We start from the raw sequence: 26,461 nt of genomic DNA on the forward strand, positions 1-26,461 counted from the left end.
CTTACACAGACAATGTAGCAGAGGATAAAAGGGAGGATCAAAGAATGTAGTATTGCAGTGACAGGTACACAGACACCATGACTTCAGTACTGACTTATAAATATATGTTACTTCAGTGAGAAATACCTTAAATATTCATCGGAAGCATTTTAATCAGACAAAATTGCAGGAGTAACCTACAAGCAATTCTGCAAACTACAAAATCAGAAAATCATGAATCTCCTCTTTTGAATTTAATTCTAATGTGAGTTAAACAAGTTCTTATAATGTTCTGTAGGTCAGCTTCAAAAACATATCATTTCCCTCAGTTACTCAGGATAATTTCTAGTCACGGCACCTTTGGCTACAGGGAGTGAGCAGGCACTCATTAGAAGTGGCTTTCCAGGGAGAGAAAGAAGTATAAGAAATCTTCTACCTTAAAATATAAAGGAGGGTAGTACACCAGACAGCATATGGATCCCTTCTCAATGACAATTATAAAGGATATTATATAATTTTATATGAGGAAGTCATCCATATTTTTAAGTTTATTTAGCAAAATCACCTAATTTAATTAATATCTTAACAAACACAATTATTTAAAATCTCCAAAAGGAAGCTATAAGAATAGTAATAACAACTCTATACAGACCAATATAGGTGCTTTGAATATTGTGTCCTTTTTCGTGCTCATGACTATTCTATTAAATAGATATTATGCTATCACCCACATTGCAAACATGGGCAAACAGGTAAATTCCAGGTCACAGAGCTGGGATTCCACCACTGGTCTATGTGACACAAAAGCCTCTGTTCTTCCACTCTACTATGTAGGTCTGCTACCACTAATCTATCAAGATATCTTAGAAAGGCACTGAAGATGAATGAAGTGGTCATCGTTTTTGGAGAAAAACAGCAGAGTTATCCTACCCTGGAGAAAATTTAGAAATTTAAACCAGGGTACTATAAAGAATCTTACATACTTTAAATTTTTGTAGCAAGGATGTATAATCTCCAGACAGGGGGACAGTTGGCTGTATCATTGATGTTATCAAAGCCACAAAGACCCAACTCTAGAAGCCTAATGAACAGCGAAGCTACAAAATAAAAGCAGTAAGTCTTGCTTCGCCAAAAGTTACATGCCTGAAACCCTAAGCTTTGGCCAAATCGATCTTACACTAATGTCAAAACTGCCCAGACACTCAAGAAGTTGTAACAGTACTAAAGACTTCGCACATGTGTGAATACTGTCTTTTGGGAGATGAACCTCACAAAAGAGCAAATTCAAATTTTACTTTTAGATCATAACATACCTCTATTTATAGCAAACATTTGCACAGCATCACCCAAAATTTCTAATTTTTGGTAAATAATGAAACCAGCCTATAGAAAAACAGAAAAATGAAAAGAGTATATTAAAGATAACAAAAATAAAACTCTACGTCCCATCTTTACAAAAACTCAATGAATCCCAAAGCACCCAAAAAGCTGAATTCAACCTATTATGTTATACAAAGATCTAAATGTCTTCATTTACTCACCACGCCAATTACAAGAATAGAGAAAGTAAACGATCTATGCCTTAAAATAAAAGTTTAAGTTTTCAACTTTTAACATCAAATATTATAAGCAGGTATCCAAACCAAACAACTTACAAATGGAATCTAAGAAAATATAATCAAGTAAGAGAAATCTGTTTTGACTACAGATATCCACTCCCCATATCTCACGAAATCAGCTGACAATGTCAGTGTATAAAGAGTCTTCCTTCTAGGTTTACTATTAACAGAAACAATCAAGTCACACTAATTTTTAATGGATAAAACTGCTACAGAACTCATGTTAGTTCTCAACAAGTTTTAAGATTTTTTTAAACAGAACATAAAGGAAAATTATCATACTATTTCCCGACAAAACTGCATTTTTTTATGTTTATAAATAAAAGGAGTTTCTATTCCTAAAAATAGACGCAAAAAAGGAAACAAGAAATTCATCTACAAATGCAAGTATGAATATGAATTAGGGAAAAATAAATCCACTGGGACACAAAACATATTTCTTGGGGGAAAAAACCCAATAGTGCTATATATAAAGATAAACCCATATTTCACTATAAACATGAAAATACATCTGACTAACAGCAGTGGAAAGCTAAATTTGGAGGCAATTTTCCTAAATTTTTACCACATTTAAATATAAATATAAGAAATAAGGCCAGCTTCAATATAGAAACTGCCTTGTAATTATTTTTATTCTGAAGTTGCTTATAAATCATAAATATCATCAATACCATTTGTGCTTGCTCAGTCTGGGCTTATTAGCCTTTCATGTTTTCAGAGAACTCACATTTTTTAAATACAAATTGGACATTATTTTGGCTTCATGACAATAAAAATAACTACCATTGAACAAACAATCTACTGATTGGTACTTCCTAATTAATATTGAGAATTAACAATTTCAATAAATGTCTCCCTAAGCATTCTTAACGTCAAACTGATTTAAAATATTTTAGTTGAGTTTGTGCCACTACCACAATAAAATTTTTCTAAAGTAATTTATTATAAGGTTTAAAAAATACATCATAGTCTAAAGATCTCTGGTACATACATAAGCATCCGTGGCTGCATACAGTTTCTGATCCTCAGTGAGAGGAAAATTATTCCAATCACTACAGCGGACAGACTTGTCTTTCAGAAGCTGTTTACCGAAGAGGTGTTTAACCAAACCATTGAGGCTCCAGATCTCTGCACATTTCAGCTGGAAGTAATGAAAAATCAACATAGCAAAAATCATTTCCTTCTATTTTCAGATATTCCTAAATATCACCAAATGACCATGCAAAGTAAAGCTGGAAATGTTATACCAAAATACAAGGCAGAGACAGTCCTTAATAAACTTCCAGTCACTAAAAACCTCATTTGCAGTACACATTATAAGAAGTTAATTCTGAGATCAAGATGTTGTGGTGTACATATACATGGAATACTACTCAGCCACAAAAAAAAGATGGAATCTTGCCATTTGCCACAACATGGATGGACCTTGAGGGTATTATGCTAAGTGTAATGAGTTGGATGGAGAAAGACAAATACTGTACAATTTCACTCATGTGCAAGATAAAAAAAAACATGACAAAACAAAAACAAACACATAGATACAGAGGACAGATTAGAAGTTATCAGAGGGGAAGAAGGTGGGGAGAGGGCAAAATGGGTAAAGGGGGCCAACTGTATGGTGATGAATGGAAACCAGATTTTGGTGGTGAGCACGCTGCAGTATATAGAGAAGTTGAATTATGATGTCGTACACATGAAACCTAAATAATTTCATAAACCAATGTTAGCTCAATAAAAAAATTAAAATTAAAAGAAAATTTTTAATTCTGGAATTTCCCCAATGTAGGTACTAAAATTCTTGGAAAGTATTATTCATGGAAAAAAGTTGAATAGTTTGGTAGGCTTTCTACTTCCCAGCCAAAGAATACTTGGCTAAACATGAGAATTTAACTTAATGACTACATTAATAAAATACGTGAAACATAGGCAATGGAATTGATGGTCAAATTTCCACTAAGAGCATCTTACCACAGGGGCGGCACTAGGCTCTCCCTTAAAAAGAAAAGTATTGATATAAATGGATGAAAGAGATAAACTTAAAATACAATATTTAAATTTGCAAATATATGAAATAAAGTGAAATAGTACTAAATATGGGGGGGCTGCTTGCTTAAAGAAATTATTTGCTAAGGTAATGGATTAGAACTGAAGGTTTTCATCATGGAACACTCATTTGGGAAATCTCTATTGTCACAAAAACATTATACAGCTTAAATTCTTTTTTCAAAAAATCTAACATTCACATAGAAGCAACATTCTGTGAAGCACAAATTTACCTTGTTTATGAAAATAATATATGTACCACATTTACCTTTTCATTTGCAACATCTGTCAGCTCCACAAAACTCTTCAATTTGATGTCAAAGTCACGTAGAAGTTTCCACTGATCCCCTTCAATTCCTACACCTACTTTTTTAATTGCTTTGTTTTCAAGCAACATTTTTAATCCCTGAGGAAAAACTATAACATTTTATTATTATTTCCATAGGTCCTATCAAGTACGATGGATTTATTTCTACTTCCTACATATTCTATGTTTATATTTAAATTTATGATTATATTAAGTTTAAAGTCAGAAACACACTCACCTTGAGTATTTCTTTTCTTCCCTAAAGCAAAAGACCCGACTGATAAATGACAAGAAAAACAAGTAGTTTGAATGTCACCTCTCCTAACACTAACGGTACATTCCTGGTCTTTTTGCCTCTCTAAACTTCAGTTCTTTACTCTCTAACACAGGATGAATATCAATGCCTGACAGAGATGTTGTGAAAATTAAATAAAACAGGGATATGAGTGAATCAGGCATAACATAAATACTTAAACAAACGGAAGGTGATGAGAGAAGTGCTAGCTAATTCAAGAGATTAATTTTATAGGGATAAAGTTGACATAATACAATTCTCTACCATATAAAAATGGAACAAAGAAAAGAGATACAAACCTGACATTGAAGAAATATGAAACAAGTAACATTTGCTCTCTGACACACACAACTGAATTAGTGCAACTCTGCCCAGTTTCTGTTTATTATATATTGGTGGCCATTCCATGTCAAATCCCACCACATCTCCATCAGACAGACTCAAGCTAAAGGGGGGGGAAATAGTACAAATTAATTACATTAAAATTTTAACTTCTGAATACCTAACGACATCATTCAAAAAGTTAAGAGAAGCCATAGGTGGTAGAAGATATCTATGATACATATAACTCATAACAAATAGACAGAAAATATTAAAAATTCCTTGAAAAATCATAAGAAAGACAATTGAGTGAAAAAATGGAGAAAAATAACATAACATATAAACAGGCAATTCCCAAAAGGAAATCTATATGGTCAATAAATCCAAATAAATATGGAAAGACACGAAATCTCACTAGAAATCAGAAAAGTGGAAATTAAATTTATACAACTTCATACCTATCTGACCAGCAAAAATTCAAGCCTCACAACATCAAGTGTGGAGAAGAATATCTACCACTGGGACCACTCACATAGTGGTGAATGTTTAAGGTGGTAAAACCCTCTTGGAGATAGCTCTGACAATATCTGGCTGAAGGGGTACAAACACTACAACCTGGAGCGCTCTTCTCACAAATACGTCAAACTCTCATATGTGCACAACCAGGCAGAAATGCTTAAGAATGGTCACCGCAACACCATTCCTACTGGCAAAAATGGAAACAAACTGTATTTCCATCAACAAAAGAATGGATAAATTGTGGTATATTGAAACAATGGAATATTATATAAAGGTTAAACGAGAACTACATATACCAAAAAGAAAAATTCTCAAAAACATAAAATATTGAGTGAAAAAGACAAGTGGCAGAATACACACATAGTTTGATAGCATTTTTTAAAGTTTTTAAATCAGCAAAATAATGGTATGTATTTTGGGATATAAAATTATGAATATTATAGAAAACAGGTGAGGGAATGCTAAACACTGCACTCATGATAGAAGTCATCTGACAGAGCTGCAGAGGGAGAATCAGAAAGGGCAGACAGGGCTTCAGCTGTATTTTACTGTTTCATTTCTTAATAAAGCTTTGAAGAAAATGAATATTAAGATTTAATAAAGCTAGGTGGGAGGAATACGGGTGCTTGTTACAATACATTATTATTGTTTTTATTTGCCTATTTCACAATTTTTAAAAATTAAAAATGTGTTTTAAAAATTTTTTAAAACTCAACTTCTACTTTGGGCCAAGACAGATTAATAGTGATCAGAGATACATTTCCTCCATGAACAAATAGAAAAGTGGACAAAATATATAAAGTTCCAGACACTGGACAACAGGCAGTACAGACCTATGCTCTCTGAGGGAAGGGAAACAAAGAAGAGCCTCACTGCTGCCCCAGCTTTCTGCCTGGAACACTCCCCAGACAGCAGAACAGGGAGCAGAACCCAAAGTAGAGCGCTGAGCTGGGGAGACAGGGTTCACGCCAGAGAGGCTGAGGCAAAGTTGTGGGTAGAGTTCTGGAGAGGAGGAAGGCAGGCAAGAAAGGACATGCAAGCACTGAGTGAACCTATGAGGCCGGACAAAGAACAACGAGGGAACCATAAGCTGAACAAGTCCTAGGGCCTACACAAAGTAAGGGGCAGTAAAGTTCTGAAAAGTCAGAGTAGAGATTTTTGCGGATCACCTGGGGCAGTCAGCAAAATAAGCGTCAAACTGTAAAGCTGATCTTAGGTAACTTAACTGCCCGACAGAGCAATGCTCCTTTCTCGGTAGGAAGACAACAAAATCTAACATTCAACAAGGTAAAAGCACAATGTCCAATCAGAAACAGCCAGCTAAGAAAAAACAGGAACATGTGACCCATAACCAGGACAAAACTCAATTAATAGAAAAAATAACTAGAATAATGGAAGTAAGACAAAGACATTAAAACAGCTATTATAAACATGCTGAATATGTTCAAAGACTTAAAAGAAAATATGAATACGATAAGAGCCAAAAGGAAGATATTTTTAAAGAGAAACAAATGGAACTTCTAGAGGTAAAAAATACAATAAAATTAAAAATTCATAGGATGGGGTAACAGCGGATCAGACACTACAGAAGAAAAAAAAAGTGAACTTACAGACACAGCAAAACAAACTATTCAAACTGAAGCAGAGAGAAAAAAGAATGAAAGAAAAACAAGAAGACCCAAACGAAAGTGAGCCTCACGACCAATGACACAGTCATTAAGCAATCTAACTTACGTGTGTACTGAGTGTGCCAGGAGAAAAGAGTAACAGAATGAGAGAACAAAATTTGAAGATATTTTTTAAATTTGATGAGACTATAAACCCACAGATCCAAAAAGCTCAGTGAAGCCCCAAGCAGGATAAACACAAACCACACTACACAAAGGCATATCATAATCAAATCGTTGAAAACTGGCGATAGCCAAAATCTTTAAAGTGGTCAGAGAAGATAGAAAAAAAACCTGCCTGCCTTTCATAAACCACACGGAATTCATCAAAACTACATTCTTCAAACCACTTATGCTTATTGCCTTCAGATATGACATACTATGGCATGGTCAAAGGTAAGATGGTGGAGTTAATAATCATAAATAACAGAACCTACCTCCTCTGCAGGAAAAATTTAAATGTATATAATGAGACCCAACAGTGGCCAGACAACTACAACGGCAGTGAGGCCCCTGAATGCTTTCTAGAATACATCTCACCAGGAGATCATTAATAGGTAGCTTAACTTATTTATCTCTGCTTCTATTAACCCAATGTGTAACAGTTTAAAAAAAAAAAGAACAAGTATAACAACTTCCAAGAAGATCTGAGTGAATTCCCTACTACTACTCCTTGTAAAATGCTTCAAGAGTCTTAGATTGCATTATTGCAGAGTCCTAAGTTAACAAGGCAATTTTTAAAAATATTAGCAGTCATCTTTGATGTTCTTTTTAAGGATCATTTGCTATAGTTATTGCTGACTAAATGCAACAGAGCCAATCGCAACCATTACTCAATATTACTATGTCGGTATTTTTAACGAAATATAAAGGGGAACCTGAAGTTGCATAATTCTTGCGGGTTTTTTCCTAGATTGGTGAAATATAATGTGTTCAGTAATTCTATATATAACATCTAAAAAAGTTAGCTGAAGCAATAGAAAGGCTTATGAATGAACAAACAGGTACATTACAAACATAATTCAGTGATTTCAAGTTTTTATTTAAAAAGTAGAATTAGAATTTACTGATATTCTACATGTAGAAATAATTCTTTACTGAATACATCTCGACTGTAAAACTCAATACACTTAAGGATATTACCGTAACGGTTATCTTCAAAGGGTGCAAACTCAAATGAAACCAGGAAATTCAAATCTCTTACCTAATATCTTCTGATAGGAAAGAACAATCACTAGCTTCATAACTGTACACAATGGATCCAGTGAATTCTAAGAAGGGAAGGTCATCTTCAAAAACACTCTTCTGACTAGATGCCTTAAGTTAAAGAAAATTCCAAAAAGCCACAAAGAAAGTGCACATTAAATAAAACATGTTCATTGAAATAATAAAGTTCACTGAAGCATTAGAAGTATAAATCGAAGTTTTATCAACTAATGCTTTATAGACTAACGGAGTCATAAGGACAATTTACAAAGATAAAGCTACCCATTTTTAAATTATTTCCTAAGAAGTTTATTTGCAAGCTTCTAATCTTATTTTCATAAAAGCATTTATTTTATTAATTTTTTCCTGTAATTATATTAGTGTTCTAGGTGTAATAATGTTGCCTTAAAATGCTAAAGACTGGTTGGTAGATCTTAAATCTATGAGGACTTAAAAATAATTATAAAAACTCACCAAAGTAAATACTGTTCTAAATTATTATCTGAATTGCAACAAACTAGTAAGGTCAACCACGCAAACTAGATAAAAAAGGGAAAGCACAGAGTAAGAATTCTCATTTTGTAAACCAAATTAAAATTTAATCCCATTCACCCACTCAATGACTAGATTCTGGCTCATTCACACAACAGCAGCTCTAACTTACCTAACGACCTGAAGTGAGGATTGACTCATTTTACAGTCAAATTTACATTAGATTTCCCATTTGAAAGGATAACTGACGAACTGCATACCTTTCTTTCTTCTACAGCACATCTCTTACTAGGCATAGACATCCATTCAGGAAGTCTCCGCTTCGGTGGAGATGTTTTCAACTTTTTTTCATTCATCTTTAAAAGGTTCTAGTTACAAAATCCAAAAAACAATTACTTTGTGAATAAACACAGTACAATCTTTGAAATAAAACTCAGAGATGAGCCTGTCGATACGTCTGAAGAACTAAACATACATTCTTAAAGTAAGTTATGGCATCTAGGCACAAGAATAGGTTATCAGAGCAGGAATCGCAAAAGAAAGAGAAACAGACACAACATTCTAGATCTAATAACTATACATTTAGCATTCCTTCTTTTTAAAATAAGTAAGCCAGTGTAATTGAGTTCTAAGGTTCTAGCAGTTTTTGATCCTTTCAAAGAATAATCTCTATCTCATTAACAATGAGAATCCTTGGGTATATAAATTGTTATAAATGTTTAACATCTTTAATTTTCTTATTACCTGTCCTAAGATCTAAGTACACTCAGCAAACAGTGGGATTTGTTCACAAATCTACCTGAAGAAGAATTTTGAGACAGATGACAGCTTTTCTCTATTAAGGTTTTTTTATTACACTCTTGGCCCAGCAAGTGAACAAGCTTCCCTAAGAATAAGAGTTTCCTAGAGGATATTCTTTAAGACTCTGTTACTAGCTTTAAGTGCTCTTCTCAGTGCAAACCAAACTTCAAGAATGGTTACAGAAAACACAATGAATAGGAGAACCATGACAGACTCTTTTTGTTAGTGGTAGAATGGATCCATACCTTCAGGTGAGTTAACATACGAAATTGAATAGCCTCAAATTCTTAATAAAATTTTTCAAGCCCCAAGCTTAGTTCCTATTATCTCAAATTTACAGTAAAAGGGCAGCAGTGTTGAATATCCACCTGAAGACTCTTGTGATGAAACATGGTTAATGTGAAATAACCAAAGCAACTACTTATCATTCAGGGATAGCCTGTTATCCCTATTGATATTCAGCAATATAACTCTGAAGAAATTAAACAATAAATTTGGCAAGTATCTATTTTAATGGCTCATTTTTCCAAACATAAACCCCCGAAACTGCAAATATTGATAATTAATGGAAGAAAATTTTAAAAGATTACTTTAGCAAACAAATTTTCCATATAGAACAAACTCCACCACTCTTATGCATTGGGAAGGAAAGGGTTAACAGTGGGCTAGTAACTCATTCTCCCTACTGAGGATCCTAATAAACATGCTAATGACCTCAAAGCAGATGGTAGCCTGGTACACCTATCAATGTGTATTTACTAGCAGAAAAATACCAAAGAGTACCTATCCAGAAAATGTTAGCAAGATATAGCTTAACTATCTAGATTGCTAACTGTAAATAAGTCTGGCACTATGGTGTATTAATTTATGGCTGGAAAATGGGGGGTAGTGAAGTAAGCTGTGTAATTAAGAGAATTCAAAACAGGGGCCAGCCCAGCGGCATAGTGGTTAACTTCACATGCTCCACTTTGTGGCCCAGGGTTTGCAGGTTCAGATCAAAGACATGGACCTACGTACTGCTTGTCATGCCATGCTGTGGTGGTGTCCCACATACAAAACAGAGAAAGAGTAGCACAGATGTTAGCTCAGCAACAGTCTTCCTCAAGCAAAAAGAGGAAGACTGGCAGTAGATGTTAGCTCAAGGCCAATCTTCCTTACCAAAAACAAAAAAGAGAGAGAATATAAAACAGAGGAATTTTAAAACCAAAACAACTTTCTTCCTTTGTGCAATTTCTCTTTTTTTTACACACATTGCTTAAAACTATTCTGTTAGTCCAAAACCATAACATGGCCTAATGCAGAAGAAAAGCACAATTTTGGAACCTGTGTCTGACAGTTTGGGGTTCCTCCAAATAAAAAAATATTCCATCTGCACTTGATGCTTGCCTGTATTCTCTGAATCATTAGCAAAGTCTGGCACTATGTAAGATCTCTGATTCACTGAATCAAAATTGACAACTCAAGTCCCTGGTGTCACCACCTGCATTATATGTAAGAAGATAAAATATGTAAAATATACATGCTTTATTTACTATAAAGCATTTTACAAATGTTCATGGTTATTAATGAGTTCATAGTTGCCACAAATTCAAAACCCTTGACAGGAGAATCAAAAGCTAATCCCAAAGTGTGTATATATAGAGAGAGAGAGTCTATTCTTAATGTTAAAATATATTTTTATAGAACTGGAAAACAAGTTTTTGCAATACACAGAGTAGATCATTTATTTGCAAAACTGCCAGAAAATTGAAGTTTCTACAAATAATACACAACTCTATAAAAATAACTATAAAATTTTGGAATTTTGTAATTCATTTATACTGTCAAAACAGAAATAAATTTCAATAATTTATCTACAGCCACCTATAATACTAAAATCATTTTAATTTGAAACGTCTAATTTTTAGATGTAAATGTTCTCTTTTGCTTACAAAATTCTTTCTAAATGTTTCCAGGCAAAGAATTTGAAAGTAAAGTTGTTTACAAACCCAATATCCTTGTCAAATTTACTTACACCTTGGTACAGATAAAAAGCACACCGAAAATCAAAGTTGTGGAATAATTTTCAATAGGAAATTCTTCAACATACTTCAGGATTTTAATCATTAATCAGTTAAAGGTTATTCTTGGAAGTGATCCACGTCATTGAATAATAGAATATTTTATGTATACATTTAGCTGTTATGTTGTTGAATATGAACAACTTTGACACATCTTTTTCTAAAATCAAGTTTTTCATCATTTCATAATGGTTCATGTTGTACCATTAAAGGATCTTAAATTCCTCTTTGAAATAAATAATGTATTTTGATTTCCTTTGATTTGGACTTCCCTGGAATCATCTTGCCTATCCATCCACCACTATCTGCCACTTTTCAACCTTGATCACTTTTTTAAAGGCTGTCTTGAAACAACACACACCTGGGACTTTTGTTGTTGTTTGTTTTTCTGGTTTTTGTTTTGAATAGCCCAATTTGAACATGTCTTTCTTTCAATAGGGAAATTCATCTCATTCACAGTCAGTGTAAGAACTTGAGTTTTCCCTTTCATCTTACTTTGATTAGTATTTATCTTACTTTCTTCAGTTTCCTCTTATTCTTTTCTATTTTTTTCAGACTGGGTGAAATTATCATTCATACTCTTTTTTTCCCTTTGTCACTGTTAAAATTTCACTTTTTTCCCATCCTACTATTACAGTGCTATCTAAGCAAAATAATAAAATTATACCTCCTCCCCACCCAGACCCTACATTTGCACTACCCTCTACCCAGCAAGGCAAAACTCTTAGAACGTTTTTACTTCTCCACCCTTCTAACGACGGTTTTTTGCTGATACGGTTTCAGTTACAGCCTGTCAATTTTCTTAGTATTGTTCTTCTATTTCAAGAATTCTTACTGTTTTCTAAACATTATGTTACAAATTTCATCATCCATTTAAATATAAATGTGTATATAAACTTAAACACGTATGTAAACGTATATATGGCTTACTATAGTTTCCTCTGCCCTTCATCTTACCCTATATTGCATCTCTGTTCTGACTCTATTGTTTGTTTAGAGGACTTTTTTCAACTGTTTTCTTCAGGTAGAACATGTAGATAATAAACTCTGATTCCCTGCATATGTGAAAATGTATTTTTCAAATAGATAGGAGAACAGTGTGTTGGCTGAGTGAAACAATCTCTTAGCAGTTCGTAGATGTTCTCTTACAGTCTTTACCTTTTTTCTTGGTCCTGAGCTAACATCTGTTGCCAATCTTTTTTCTTTCTTCCTCTCCCCAAAGCACCCCCGGTACATAGCTGTACAACAAATACCTATTTGGTTATCAGCCATATTTTTCTACGACAACAATTCTATTGAGCATTTTATTTGGGGAATTATGTTTTATTCCTTTCTCACCCTCCAATTTTCCTTTTCCACAGTTTTCAGTTCTTTTGTTAATACATTTCCTGTTGAATCCACTGATAATACTTACCAGGACTTTAAGTTCTTTTTTGTTTAGAAATTATTTTTTATCAAGGGTGACACTATTCAGCTTATTGAGTTTGATAACTGCTGATTTTCCTCACATCCGTGATGATTCTTGATTGTCCACTTCATTTATAAATGAAGATCTACCCCAGGAGTTGACAACATTTTCTAGTTCACGGCACTGTCAGAAAATGAAAATATTTTTATGGCATACTGGGAAGGGGATCGGCAAGTGTGAATATAAAATTCTGTAAAACTTTTATAACTTCTTTATAAAATTAAAATTTTCAAACCTTTTAAATAAAGTTGAAGTTGTTTAGATGCACATGACTGTTCTGTGTCAGGTTTATGTCTAAAATGGCTACACACGACTCCCGAGACCTTTTAACAACATTTTCTTAACGCAGTAACCATCACAAGGAAGCTTTGTTAGCACAAGTGACAGCAAACGGCAAAAGAGGAGGCTTCGCTCCAAGGCACTGAAAACTCCTTTTTCACCATTAGCCAGCATTCCAATAATTCAATCTTTTTAAAATTGTGCCTCAAAGGTGCTAAAATTCTTTAAATCTAATAGCTCCTCCTTTTCTTCTACTGAGAGATGTGCTAATTTCTTTTGATGATGTAAATAAGCATTCAAAACGAATTTTTTATATGAGCATTTCAATATCATGCTACAGCTCTGTCTCAGCACACGGTGACTCTGTCCTACTAGTATTAACTCTTCTTTAGGATTCAAATAACACCAATTACACATCACTTCTAAAACTATTTTAACTTCACTCTCCAAAACCAAAATTTTACTCTGAATCCATAAATTTTGTCAGTACACGGTTAATATATTTTCCGTATGATCATCGCACTTTTGATTAAGCTCATTCAAGTGCTCAAAATGTCAATTAAGAATACCATTTTTTGAAGCCAATAACTACACCTCAACAAACCTGTAAGAATTATTCACATAGAATAATTTGAAATTTTCCTTTTAGCTTATAAATCTTCCATTGGACCATCAACACTCTTCAGTAATGAAATGGCTAATCACATTTCTTCAACTAAAGCTAAAAAGAAGGCACTGTAGAGGCTTGGATTTCACTAGGTTCACCATTTTTATGACATCATTTAATGTGGAATTCAGAACTACAGGCAAATTTTAATAAACAAGAGCTTCTCTGTGAATAAGACAACACAGTACTTGGCACATCAGGCTTTTTTATATATATTGAACTTAACGTAAAGCCTTTATACCCTCCTGTTATTACCAGTCCCAAACTTCCAGTTTCCATAATATCTTATATGTTTCAAATTATTCATTGTTTACTTTGCATATTTCATCCCCGGTTGGTTTTGGAACTTCTTTGCCAAGCAGTAACTCCCTTCTCGGTGTTTTTCTTCAAGGATTCTACACAGCCTCCTAACTGAGGACAAGTACCAGTATTTACGGATTCATATCTGCCATGAACACCTTTTTCATTGAGTCTTCTGGATTAGTGTTCTGTCTTAACAAATTCGCAACATATCTTCTAACAGAATAGTCGAAAATGGCAACTTTTCCATCCACTTCCTTTGCCTCGCTGGTCCCAAACATAGTGTTCCACACAGGCAGGAAAAAAGAGCTGATTTGGTAAAATAGTGAGATATCTGGGCTTCATTAGATGTGTGATCCTGTAACCAGTTTCTTGAACTCAATCTGATGATCAAAAAGAACTTTGTTCTTATTTTGTGCTCAAAGATACTTTCAAAAGTTCAAATCTTTTTTTAGTAAAATAGATGTTTTTGAAAAGGTACCAGAGTATTTTGTTTGACACCCCTATTTCATTTGATTTAGGCTGAAAAATGAAGAACTATGGGAATATCACATTCTATTCTGAGATAATCTTTATTGACTAATTATTGATTAAATATTTACTATTATGTTAACTCAAGAATCAGACTACTTTCCAGCTTTAATCACTAAATTAGACATTATAGTGGGAAAGTAAATATCTGTAGAAATTAAATCTATTTGAATATAAAGTACTTAAAATACTGTAGGTCTTTAATTCCGTGGGAAAAGTTTTTTGTGAATTTTTAGCTTGTCCGAATTCTTATATGAATATTTTTTAACAAATCTTATCCAAAAAAATTTTTTAATTAAGAAGACTAAATAAAAACTGAGTGTAGTGAAATATTTATTTTCATTGAGTTTAATAATAAAAAAATTTAAAGTTAACAAATACACTTCCAGGTAATCAAAAATATCTTTTAAATGAGTTTCTGAAGTTATGAAGGCCTATATTTCCCTTATTGAATCAACTGAATTGCATATGTTCAATTATTAATTATTTTTAGATAGAAGCACTAGTTAAATGCTAAAAACAAATGTACTATGAAATTCTATCAAAAACTAGGTTTGACAAATTGTCACATCAAAAGCCCATAATAAATAATAATTAAAAATTAAATAACAAGAAAATTAACAAAATTAATTGTATTCTATTAGAAAAAACTAAATATCATGAAATAATCATTAGCTAACAATCATGATCTTTTCTACGTTAGCAGTAAAATTACGAAAATTAAGACAAATAAAATTGAAAGCATTTTATGTACACGAACACACCTATCTTTCCCAATGATTAAATAACATACATAGACACAATTAAAGTAATAATTAGATAGGAAATTATTTAACAGGAAAGTCAGGAGAAAGTACTACCTGATTCAGCCATAAAATAACTCTTTCTGACCATGTTTATTATGCACAGCCACGTATGTTCTGAACTCAAGCAGTTTACAAAAGGATCTTCTTCATGAAGGAAGTTCAAATATAATTTTACCTATTATAAATCTTTGAATGTTTTATTAAATGCTTTATACATTTGAAAATTATAAAAAATATGCAGCCATCAAAACCTCGCATTACCTATAACCCATAGCACTATGCTGCAGCCCAAACTGGAAACCACTAACTCTGCCGCAGCTAACTCTTACCAATAGTCACCACGCGCCCAGTGTCACCAGACTTCCCAATTTTTCAAAAGAAGACAAAGAATTGGATGTTACAATGCAATCTTCCACTTGATATCAATTTCCAAGACCACTCTGCAGGCCAAAATTTGGCCTGAAGCCCTCTCAGTTTACAACCTCTGCTGCAAACAGATTGATACTAGCAGCTGGTGTGGGCGTCCCCAGGAATTTTAAAAGTCAATACCCTTTCACCAATCATTCTTTGAGTGAAATACTTGGGTACATTTTTGTAGCTACTCTACAGAATGACTGGTGGCAAAAGAGCAGGAATATGCTAACAAATGGAGCTCCCTGAAGAGGCACACACAGGACACAGGGTGGTGGGCGGGAGCACCTACTTAATTAGCGGAGTAAGAAGTGAATTATCCTAAGGATGGAGCAATTCTCCTTTTCACCCCCATGTCTGAGTCTACTGTACCAACTCACACTGGCCTGCAGCATTACTCCGCTTTTCTATGTGGCATCAAAAATCACGCTGGGAGCGCCCACAGAAAATCATTCACTTGCCTGTGCTGCAGAATCATGAGAAAACCTATGAACCCAGAGTGGGTGGGGCACTGACCCAGTTCTTCCAACCCATCAACTACGAGTATCAAACATATGCTTTCACAGTCAAATTATTAAAAGGACTTGTTTGATGGTCTAGTGTGAAAATTAATGTGTCTAACCAGAGCCTAGGAAGAGAAGCCATCTTCTCTTCATGAAGGCAGTCTAAGGATTTTCACGCAATATCAAAATTTCCCTCAAAATACTTCTCCAGGTTTCAAACCACTTTACACATAGTTTCATTTTTAAGAATTAATCTTACAAAAATAATCAGCATTCATGGGGCCAGCTCAGTGGCATAGTGGTTAAGCTTGCATGTTCTGCTTCAGTGGCCTGGGTTTTGCAGGTTTGGATCCCAGGCACGGACCTACACGCCACTCATCAAGCCATGCTGGGGCAGCATCCTACATACAAAACAGAGGAAGACTGGCAACAGAAGTTAGCTCAGAGCCAATCTTCCTCAACAAAAAACAAAAACAAAACACAGTATTCCTCAGAAAGATTTATATACAAAGATAGTCATCCTTCATATGTATAATAGTATTTAAAATATTATATAATGCAACATATAATATTTATAATAATAAATAGTTGAAAACAGCTTACATATCCAACAATGGAAAAATGATTAAATAATAAATTATGGTACAGACATAAAATAGAACACTATGCAGTCATTAAAAACACGTTCTTATAATTTATCAAGTGAAAAAAGCAGGTGAGACTAATTTTATAAAATAAATGTGTGTGTATTTGTGTATGTGTGTATACATATATACATATTAGATATTTTTAAAGGTCGGGCATAATGTATACCAAAATATTAGTGGTTATCCCATGACTGCAGATAGTTTTTTAAATTTTTTTCTTTATACTTTTCTAGATGTTCCAAATGTTCTATAAGAACATGTGTTACTTTTAGCCATCAAGAGGGAAAATATGCCAATAAAAGAGGGAGAGTTTTATTTAAATGAACAATCAAGGCTATATTTTTTTATACTATAGAACAGGAAGAGTCAGCAAACTTTTTCTCTAAAGGGTCAGACAGCAAATATTCTGGGCTTCACGGGCAGATTGTCTCTGTCACAACTACTGAGGTCTGCCGTTGTGACACAAATGCCATAAACAATAAAGAAGCACGGCTATGCTCCAATAAACCTTTATAGACGATAAAATCTGAATTTATACAAATCTCAGGAAATATTCTTATTTTTTTCAGCCACTTAAGAACGTAAAAACCATTTCACTCACAGTACAAAAACAAGCAGCAAGTCAAATGCATCCCGCCAGCCAGTTTGCCAACTCCTGCCATAGAACACAGACAAAATGCTCTAAGACTAGAAAATGTCCAATGCTGCTATTAACAACTGTAGCTATTTATTAATCACCATGATACAGTGATAAAATACCTAAGAATGACCCTTCTTGGTAAAGCCTTTTTGATAAATTAATTGCAAAATGGACCTCCTGACAGGTAAATGAGTAGGCTTATTACAGGGTTAGGGTTAGTAACATTAGCTAATTAAATGTTAAGAGATTATCTGCCAAAATTATGAATTATGTTTTGAAAGAAATTCATCTTAAGTGATTTTATTTGATAGCAATTAGATAGTAGGACAAGCTGTCTACTGAAGCCACTTCTAGTTCATGTCAATAAAAATCACACCAATAAATCTAGGAAAATTAAGAGTACCTGCATTCCACGTTAGCTAAGAAGGAATAACTTTTAACTACCCAGCTTCTAAACCACACTCTACTCTACTCTGGCAGAGTAGAAATTCATCTCAAGAGTACATTTTTCCACTTAGAATGGTGTCATCTTCTAGAATGGACAGACATAACACCAGTCTCATAGAAAGGAGGGTTTCAGTGGATTAGCTCAGAGATTTCTTTGTTCCAAAAACCTCTCAGTAAGGTAAGGAAATTAATACCTACTGTTACCATGGTAACTGACTTGCCTAATTGCTTGAGGGCTAAACTGAATAAAGTATCCCAACCTTTTTGACAAGCATAAAAAAAAAAAAACAAAAAAAAACCACTTTTAAGATAAATGGCACATACAGATAAACATTTCAAGTCCAGGAACAAATTGTTAATAAGTAGTTCAATGTTCAACTCTAAGAGGCAATTATGTTGTTTAATGTGGACAAATCTGTACTTACGTAAAATGGTTCAATCCTATTTTTGTTCAAAATATGCAAAGGCTAATCTGATGAAATACAGTTTTATAAATTCTGATTATTTAATCAAAAATACAACAATTTTTACAAAGACTCTGAAATTTGCTAACAAAATGTCATAAAAGAGTAGTCATGGTACATAAACTATAATTTCAATTAGTCTCTCTGAGCATTTATGGAAATGTTAGAAATACCCATTGAATTTCAGAATATTTTCACATATTCACAATGTTTCTCCGGGGAAGACAGCTTAATAATCATCAGTGAGCACAAGGGAAAATAACAAAGGCTAGCTGATTCTGCAAAAGTTAGCAGACTGCTCTAGTATTAAAAACTATACTATAAAGAAGCAGGGAAGTACAGGAGAAAGAAGTCTGGACTTGGCGTCAAAAAACCTATGCTCCAATGTTGCTTTGTGTCAAGAAAAATTATCCAAAACTTAGAAGTAAGACAAAGAGAGGGCAGTATGTCCTTTCAATGTCATATAGGAGCATAAGCCTTCCCAAAGATTATGTCATTAGGGAACACAGCTTCATTTGACTCATTGTTCACTATTGTTTAAAAACTCAGACTCTATGAAGCTACACGTTAACTTGCAAACTTTTGCCTAGTAAAGATGCAACTGAATTCTGTCCAGTAGAAAAGATCATCTCAAAGCCTATGGTTTTTATTGCCTTGTAGGACAGCTTTGCATCTAACCTAGCAATCTCATCCCAAAGTTCTTTCTCCAACGTCTATATGTGATGGTCAGTTTTATGTGTCAACTTGACGAGGCTAAAGAATACTACTGGCCCAGAGCTAGCAAACTTTTATTTCTGGGTGTGTTTGGGAGGATGTTTCCAGAGGAGCATTTGAATAGGTAGACTGAGTGAAGAAGATTGCCCTCACCAAAGCAGGTGGGCACCATCCAATCTGTCGCGGGCCTGAAGGAACAAAAAGGCAGAGGAAGGGCAGATGTGCTCTCTGCTTGAGCTGGGACATTCATCTGCTCCTGACCTCACACATCAGCAGTCCTGGTTCTCGGGCCTTCAGACTCAGACTGGGACTTACCACACTGGTCCCTGATTCTTGGGCCATCAGATAGACTGGGTCTTACACCATTGGTTCCTCTGGTTCTCAGGCCTTCACGTTTGGAGCGGAACTACGACATCACTGGCTTTCCTGGGCCTCTAGCTTGCTGACGGCAGATCTCGGAACTCCTCAGCCTCCACAAGCATATGAGCCAATCCTTCATAATAAATCTCTTTCTATATATCTATATATATCTCATTGGCTCTGTTTTTCTGGAGAATCTTGACTAATACAATGTGTAATCTTTATTCCTCTTTGAACCAACTTTATCTCCTGTTGGCTCCCTCATTAAAGAAATGAATAAATGTGACATGTTCATTCTATATTTGTATGAGAACCGGTCTTCAATTTTTTGGAAAATTATGCTTTGATACTTGGCCCCTTAGCATCCATGTGACCTTGCATAAGTCATTTTACTTTTCTAAGTTTTCATTTCCTTGTTTGTAAAGTGGGATTATTATATATTATCATTACGTATTCTATTACTCGCCTTAATATACTGACTATTATTCTATATTATATTAATTACCTTACTGACCACAGGGTTGATGTGAAGATGAACAGTGATAAACACAATGCCACATCTTCTAAACTGCAGCTGTACTTGAGCTGGTACATTGATAGGAGTGGTGAAAGATCTTTTACTGCTCTTATACCTCATTCCCCCTACTGTATACTGAGAGGGATCCAGAATCTACAGGTGCAAATAGAGATACCAAACCCAAACAGACTACACAGAGTATACCAACTTACCAAAAGTTAATTAAGCACTGCAGCGCTTCATAGGTAGAATGTTCCTTCAAATGATACATTCAAACAGAAAAGAGAAAAATGGATTCATTTACACAAGAAGACTTCATTCTTACCCATCGGACCTGACTCAAGGAGTAAACTGAATTTTAATATTTTAATATGCATCTATTTTCTTTCTCTTTACACTAAGCAAACTATATTTAGGAGGTTTCCAACTATAATCTAAATTACAATAGTAATACTTGTATACTCATCTAACTTCTCATGTGTGTCGAAAGGAATAAAGAAAATTTCAATGACTGATAAATTATAAGACTGAATTAATAAGCGTTTTCAAATAACCTAACACAGAGAGCTTATAAAACCAAAGCAGCTTAAATGCTTCAGCAATTCAATTTGGTTATCAAGGCCCTAATTTTGCTTAGACTCTTAGGGTTTCACCTATACAATTACGTTATTTTCACTAAGAGAGGCAGCTTCCAGTTAAAAAAGCCTTTCAAATTTAATCCACAGTGCAATGAACTTTAAAAACTTAGGGTTTGATATCTTTTCATTTATTTTTTTCCAGTTTTATGGAGATATTACTGACATACATCACTATATGAGTTTCAGGTGTATAGCATAAAGGTGTGACTTACATATATTATGAAAGGATTACCACAAATAAGTTCAGTTAACATCCATCATCTCATATAGATACAATAAAAAGAAATGGGAAAAAAAATTTTTTTCTCCTTATAATGAGAACACTTAGGATTTACTCTCTTAACAAATTTTATATACACTATATAGCAGTGGAACTATACGCATCATGTTGTACATTACATCCCTAGTACTTATCATAACTGGAAGGTTGTACCTTTTGACCACCGTCCTCCAATTCTCCTTCCCCCAATCCCCACTCTCCAGCCCTTCCTCTAGTAACCACAAATCTGATCTCTTTTTCTATGAGTTTGGGTTTTTTTTTTTTTTTTAGATTCTGCTAAAGATCACACAGTACCTGTCTTTCTCCACCTGACTTATTTGACTTAGCATAACGCCCTCAAGGTCCACCCACATTGTCCATCCGAATAGCAGGATTTCCCCAGGTTTTTTATGGCTGAATAACATTCCATTGTATATATAGACCACAACTTCTTTATCCATTTACCCATTGATGGACACAGGTTGTTTCCATGTCTTAGCTGTTGTAAATAAACCTGCTATGAACATGAGGGTGCAGATATCTTTTAACTTATTATATTACATATTTTCTGAAAATGTAACCTCACCCTTTGAGTGTTTCTATACTTACCAATATACTAGCAACTAGTTTATATATATACATACATATATACACACACACATATATACATACACAACCTATAATTTATTGTAAAAGATATAATTTACAAGGCAATCTCTTGTATTGTTTTTGAGAATTCCTTTCTACTTTTCTATGCACAAATAGAAATAGGAGGGGATGGGATGGAAGAAAACAAAGAGAAACCAAAGAATCCATGACAAAGCCTTCATTAAATTCCCTAATTAAAGAGGCTTTCAGGACTTGCATTATGCTATTGCTAGATTTCTGCTAATCTAAATTCCCCTTCAAATAACTCAAGCAAGCAAACTAGACAAGCTAAATAAGACCACCTATTAGCATTGGTTTGGCTACAGTTAAGTCGCTGCAATTTTAAAAAGTAATAGGATGAATTTTTCCTCGTGAAAACTATTTCTTTATAGGTATCTACCAGATTTTCATAACTGTCAAATATTATACAGTAATTTTTATATAATAAAAATTATATAAAAAGCATTCTGTATTAATAAAGTCAATTGAAGTAAAGTGTAAATGGAACCAATCAAATAAATACAATAAAATGCCATTAAAATGCTAGCAACAAGGGAAAAGGATAAAAGCCTTTCTAAGCTGCGTCATGGTGAGAGGCCACACTGTCCATAAACCAGGAACAGAACTTGACCTGAACTGAATCCACGGCACAGTGAAGTGCTTTATAACTGAATTTCATTATCCAACTGAATAATTCATTATTTTTAATGAATTTCCTCTGTTCTGTAAGTAGCTATAGCCAGTCAGCTGAAATCAAACATTATAAAATGGGAAACTGCAGAGAAAGTTTTCAAGTAAGTCAATTTAAAACTTGCTTAGGTTGCCTATTTTTCCTTTTATATTTATTACTATTACTTCATGTGGTCTGAGATGAAACTTTATGGGACCCATTATCAAGTGGACATTGAGGGTTGCCTACCCAGCATCCATTCCACCCTGCACCCTTTCTACGGTACCATAAATTTAATTAAGATAATGACCAGTTACCCACAAAGCCAATGTGCTTCAGGGAAGCTGCCGCCACTCCCAGCTCCCATGGTAAACCCAACTGATCTAAAGGTAACCCTATTCCCCTCGCCACAATGAGGATTCAGAAATTCAGGCCCGGATTTGGTTTAAGAATAAAATCTATGACAATTCAGGCCAATAAGGCACAAGAGGAGGTGTTTAGGAAGGTTTCTGAGAATAACACTGTCTTGTTCTAGTAACAAGGCTACCAGAAGAGATGCCCTCTATTTGAGAATGTAAACCTAACCCTTCTACAGCCACTTTGCCACCACGAAGGACATCAGCTAGAGGACAAAGCCAACTTAGGGACAAAGCCAACACACAGAAGGCAAAAACGAGAAATGGAGCCACAGTCAATGGATTAAAGCAGTGTTCAAGTCAGACTACCCACCTTCAAGTTACATTTTAATAATAAATTTCCTTATTTTTTAAGCCTATTTAAATCAAGATTTCTGTACTTATGTTCTAACTAACAGACAAAAACAATTGAAAACAAAATTATGTGGTCAATCTTTTTCTTTCTTTAATCTCTTATCTTAAATAAAAGTAAATTATAAGGAGAAACAAAATAGCCAAAGAAAGTACACAATATCAAAAGTTTCAAACGTCATATATTTAGTTACAAAACTTTTTAAAAATCAGAATAAGAATCAAGATAACATTAAATAGCAATTTAACAGAAAATTGTAACTTAACTAAATGGGAGTGATGTTTAACTTTAGGATGCAAAGCTCTGTGTTGGGTTGAAATTCAGCAGTGCCAGGTAGAAAGAAAACTGCATAAATTTTACAATAAGACAAATTTAAGTGTGGGAAGAAGAATTAAAGATAAAAATGGAGACTAGGTGAAAAAGAAATTAGAAAATTAATATACAATTCTAAAAGCAATCAGGGGCCAGCCCGGTGGCATGGTGGTTAAGTTCACATGCTCCACTTTGGCGGTCCGGGGGTCGCAGGTTCAGATCCTGGGCACGGACCTAGACCACTTGTCAAGCCACACTGTGGCGGCATCCCACATAAAAGGGAGGAAGATTGGCACAGATTTTAGCTCAGCAACAATCTTCCTCAAGTAAAAAGAGTAAGACTGGCAACAGATGTTAGCTCAGGGCCAATCTTCCTCACAAAAATAAATAAATTAAATAAATAAATGTAACCATAATCTGAACAGACATTTTTCTAAAGATATAGAGATGGCCAGAAGGCACATGAAAAGATGTTCAACATCACTAATTATCAGGGAAATGCAAATCAAAACCACAATGAAATATCACCTCATGCCCATCAGAATGGCGATTACTGAAAAACAAGAAATAAGTGTTGTAGAGGATGTGGAGGAAAGGAAACGCTCGTACACTGCTAGTGGGAATGTAAATTGGTGCAGCCACTATGGAAAATATGGAGACTCCCAAAAAAATTAAAAATAGAACTACCATATGATCCAGCTACTTCACTTCTGGGTATTTATCCAAAAAACACAAAAACACTAATTTGAAAAAATATATGCACCCCATGTTCACTGCTGCATTATTCACAATAGCCAAGACTTGGAAACAATCTAAGTGCCCACTAACGAATGGATAAAGAAGATGTGACATATACACACACACACACACACACACACACACACTAGAATACTACTTAGCCATAAAAAAGATGAAATCTTGCCATTTACAACAACGTGGATGGACCTTGAGGGTATTATACTAACTAAGCAAAGTAAGACAGACAGAAAAAGACAAATACTGTATGATTTCACTCATATGCGGAACATAGATACAGAGAACAGATTAGTGGTTACCAGGAGGGAACGCAGGTGGAGAGACAGTGAAAGAGGTAAAAGGGCACATGTGTACAGTGAGAGACGGCAACACAACTTTTGATGGGGAACACGATGTAGTCTATACAGAAGGCGAAATATAACGATGTACAACTGAAATTTATACAGTGTTATAAATCAATGTTACCTAAATAAATAATTAAATAAATAAAAGCAACCATAAATTTGCCCATTGCAAAATCTTTGCCAAATCTTTCATAAGAACTTCAAATACAGGCTAAAACGAATAAAAGGAAAAATCAGCAATGTGAGGGTTGTACACCTCCTAGAAGACAAAAGTTATCTTCCAGGCCAATTCTCTTTCCACTATACTTTGGTGCTTTCATTTTATGAATGAACAGAAAAAGGAGATCAGGTGCCGACAGGTGACATCTCATGCCACACATCAAAATTTCCAGAAACAACAAAGCTTTGCTATTTTTTCCAATGGCTTCTATTATTCCTACTACAGACTAGGAAGATCCCACACCTCTATCTTCTTGGCCTCAAGGAGACCTAAAGAGAGGGTGAATCTCTGCCCTCCCTTGAGGAGCTGGCCTATCAGAACAAAGGCGGAAGAGATCATAAAAATGCAGAGACAAGAACAATGGGGTCAGAAAGAAACAAAGGTTTGAAGTAGGCTCAGGAGAAAAGGTCACTGGTTCCACTTATTTTGGGGAGAATGTGAAATTATTCCAATTTCATATTTTCCTATGAATAAATTATTCAAAAACCATGCTCTTTCTTAATCCTCCCATATACTAAGTATTTTATCAAAAAAAGAAACAAAATCATCTTTAAAAGAGGCTGATTGCTATTACTAACCAGCTTTTACAAGAGGTAAGCTTAATTTTTATCAAAAAGCTAAAGTCTCCTAAAATAATTTTTCCCCAGTATCTCCCTGAAGTCTGGTAATCTATCTATTTGATTAAAAAGAACAAACACTCCTGAGATGACCAGATTCAAGATAAGTATACCCAAATTAAGTTTTTCTATATATGAGCAAGAATCAATTCGAAAATAATAAATTATACTTAAACTCACTAACAGCAAAAATGACAACCTACCAACAAATAAAGCTAACATAATGTAAGACACATTTTAAAGACAACTAGAAAAGTTTACTAAGACATCAAAAGAGGGCTAGATAAGGCACACTGAGTTCCTGGATAGTTAGTCTCAAAATTATTAATATATTAATTAAATTAATACAATCAAGCAGCAATATCAAGAAAAAAATGTCAGCAAGATTTTTCATCAAACCACACAGGTTTATATTAAAGTTCACCAGAAAGAGAAAATGCTCAAGAGCAGTAAATACTTTTTTGAAAAATAAGACCAATAAGGGAAAACTCACTCTACTAAATATGAAATAGTACAAAACAACAGTAATTAAAATAGTGCGGAATTGTATAAAACCAGAGACTTAAGTCAACAGAATAAAACATATCATGTCCAGAAATAGATCCATGTAAATACAGAAATCTGACATATAATAAAGGAGGCATTTCTAATCTTTAAGAAAGAACAAAGTATTCAATAAATGAGGACAGGGGCCGGTTCAGTGGCACAGCGATTAAGTGTGCACATTCCGCCTCGATGGCCGGGGTTCACCGGTTCGGATCCCGGGTGCGGACATGGCACCGTTTGACAAGCCATGCTGTGGCAGGCATCCCACATATAAAGTAGAGGAAGATGGGCATAGAGGTTAGCTCAGGGCCAGTCTTCCTCAGCAAAAAGAAGAGGATTGGCAGCAGTTAGCTCAGGGCTAATCTTCCTCAAAAAAATTAACAAATGAAGGACAAAACCGTCTATAATTCTGATATACCATTATTAGCAAATATTAAAAAGATCAATCATATAAAATATTTGCAAGAGAACAGAAACTGGTCTCACCATTTTCCAAGACATTTTGTAGAAGTTATTAACATTTTAAATTTGCATACCCTTCAAGCCAGCAACTATATCTATCCTATAGAAATACACACACACAGGGCTGGCCCCGTGGCCAAGTGGTTAAGTTCGCACGC

General features: G+C 34.4%; 1 protein-coding gene across 6 annotated transcripts in view; it reads right to left on the bottom strand.

The window, feature by feature from the left end:
• WRN (WRN RecQ like helicase) overlaps positions 1–26,461 on the bottom strand; it is a 125,833-nt gene that overhangs the window by 91,282 nt on the left and 8,090 nt on the right. For 5 of the 6 annotated variants that reach the window (XR_006886647.1, XR_006886646.1, XM_046648539.1 and 2 more), the window contains exons 2-8: positions 12,724–12,900; positions 8,709–8,816; positions 7,955–8,067; positions 4,543–4,688; positions 3,910–4,058; positions 2,590–2,739; positions 1,293–1,362 (exon numbers count right to left, since the gene is read on the bottom strand). Coding sequence is in view for 4 of the 6 variants with exons in the window: in XM_046648539.1 (XP_046504495.1) it covers positions 1,293–1,362; positions 2,590–2,739; positions 3,910–4,058; positions 4,543–4,688; positions 7,955–8,067; positions 8,709–8,804 (724 nt within the window). In the remaining 2 variants the exon portion in view is untranslated. Of the gene's footprint in view, positions 1–1,292; positions 1,363–2,589; positions 2,740–3,909; positions 4,059–4,542; positions 4,689–7,954; positions 8,068–8,708; positions 8,817–12,723; positions 12,901–20,275; positions 20,320–26,461 lie in introns of all 6 variants that reach the window. The other variant, XM_046648538.1, reaches the window with a different exon arrangement.

Source organism: Equus quagga, chromosome 22 (assembly GCF_021613505.1).
Source record: "Equus quagga isolate Etosha38 chromosome 22, UCLA_HA_Equagga_1.0, whole genome shotgun sequence".
In the NCBI taxonomy this organism is placed as follows: Eukaryota; Metazoa; Chordata; class Mammalia; order Perissodactyla; family Equidae; genus Equus; species Equus quagga.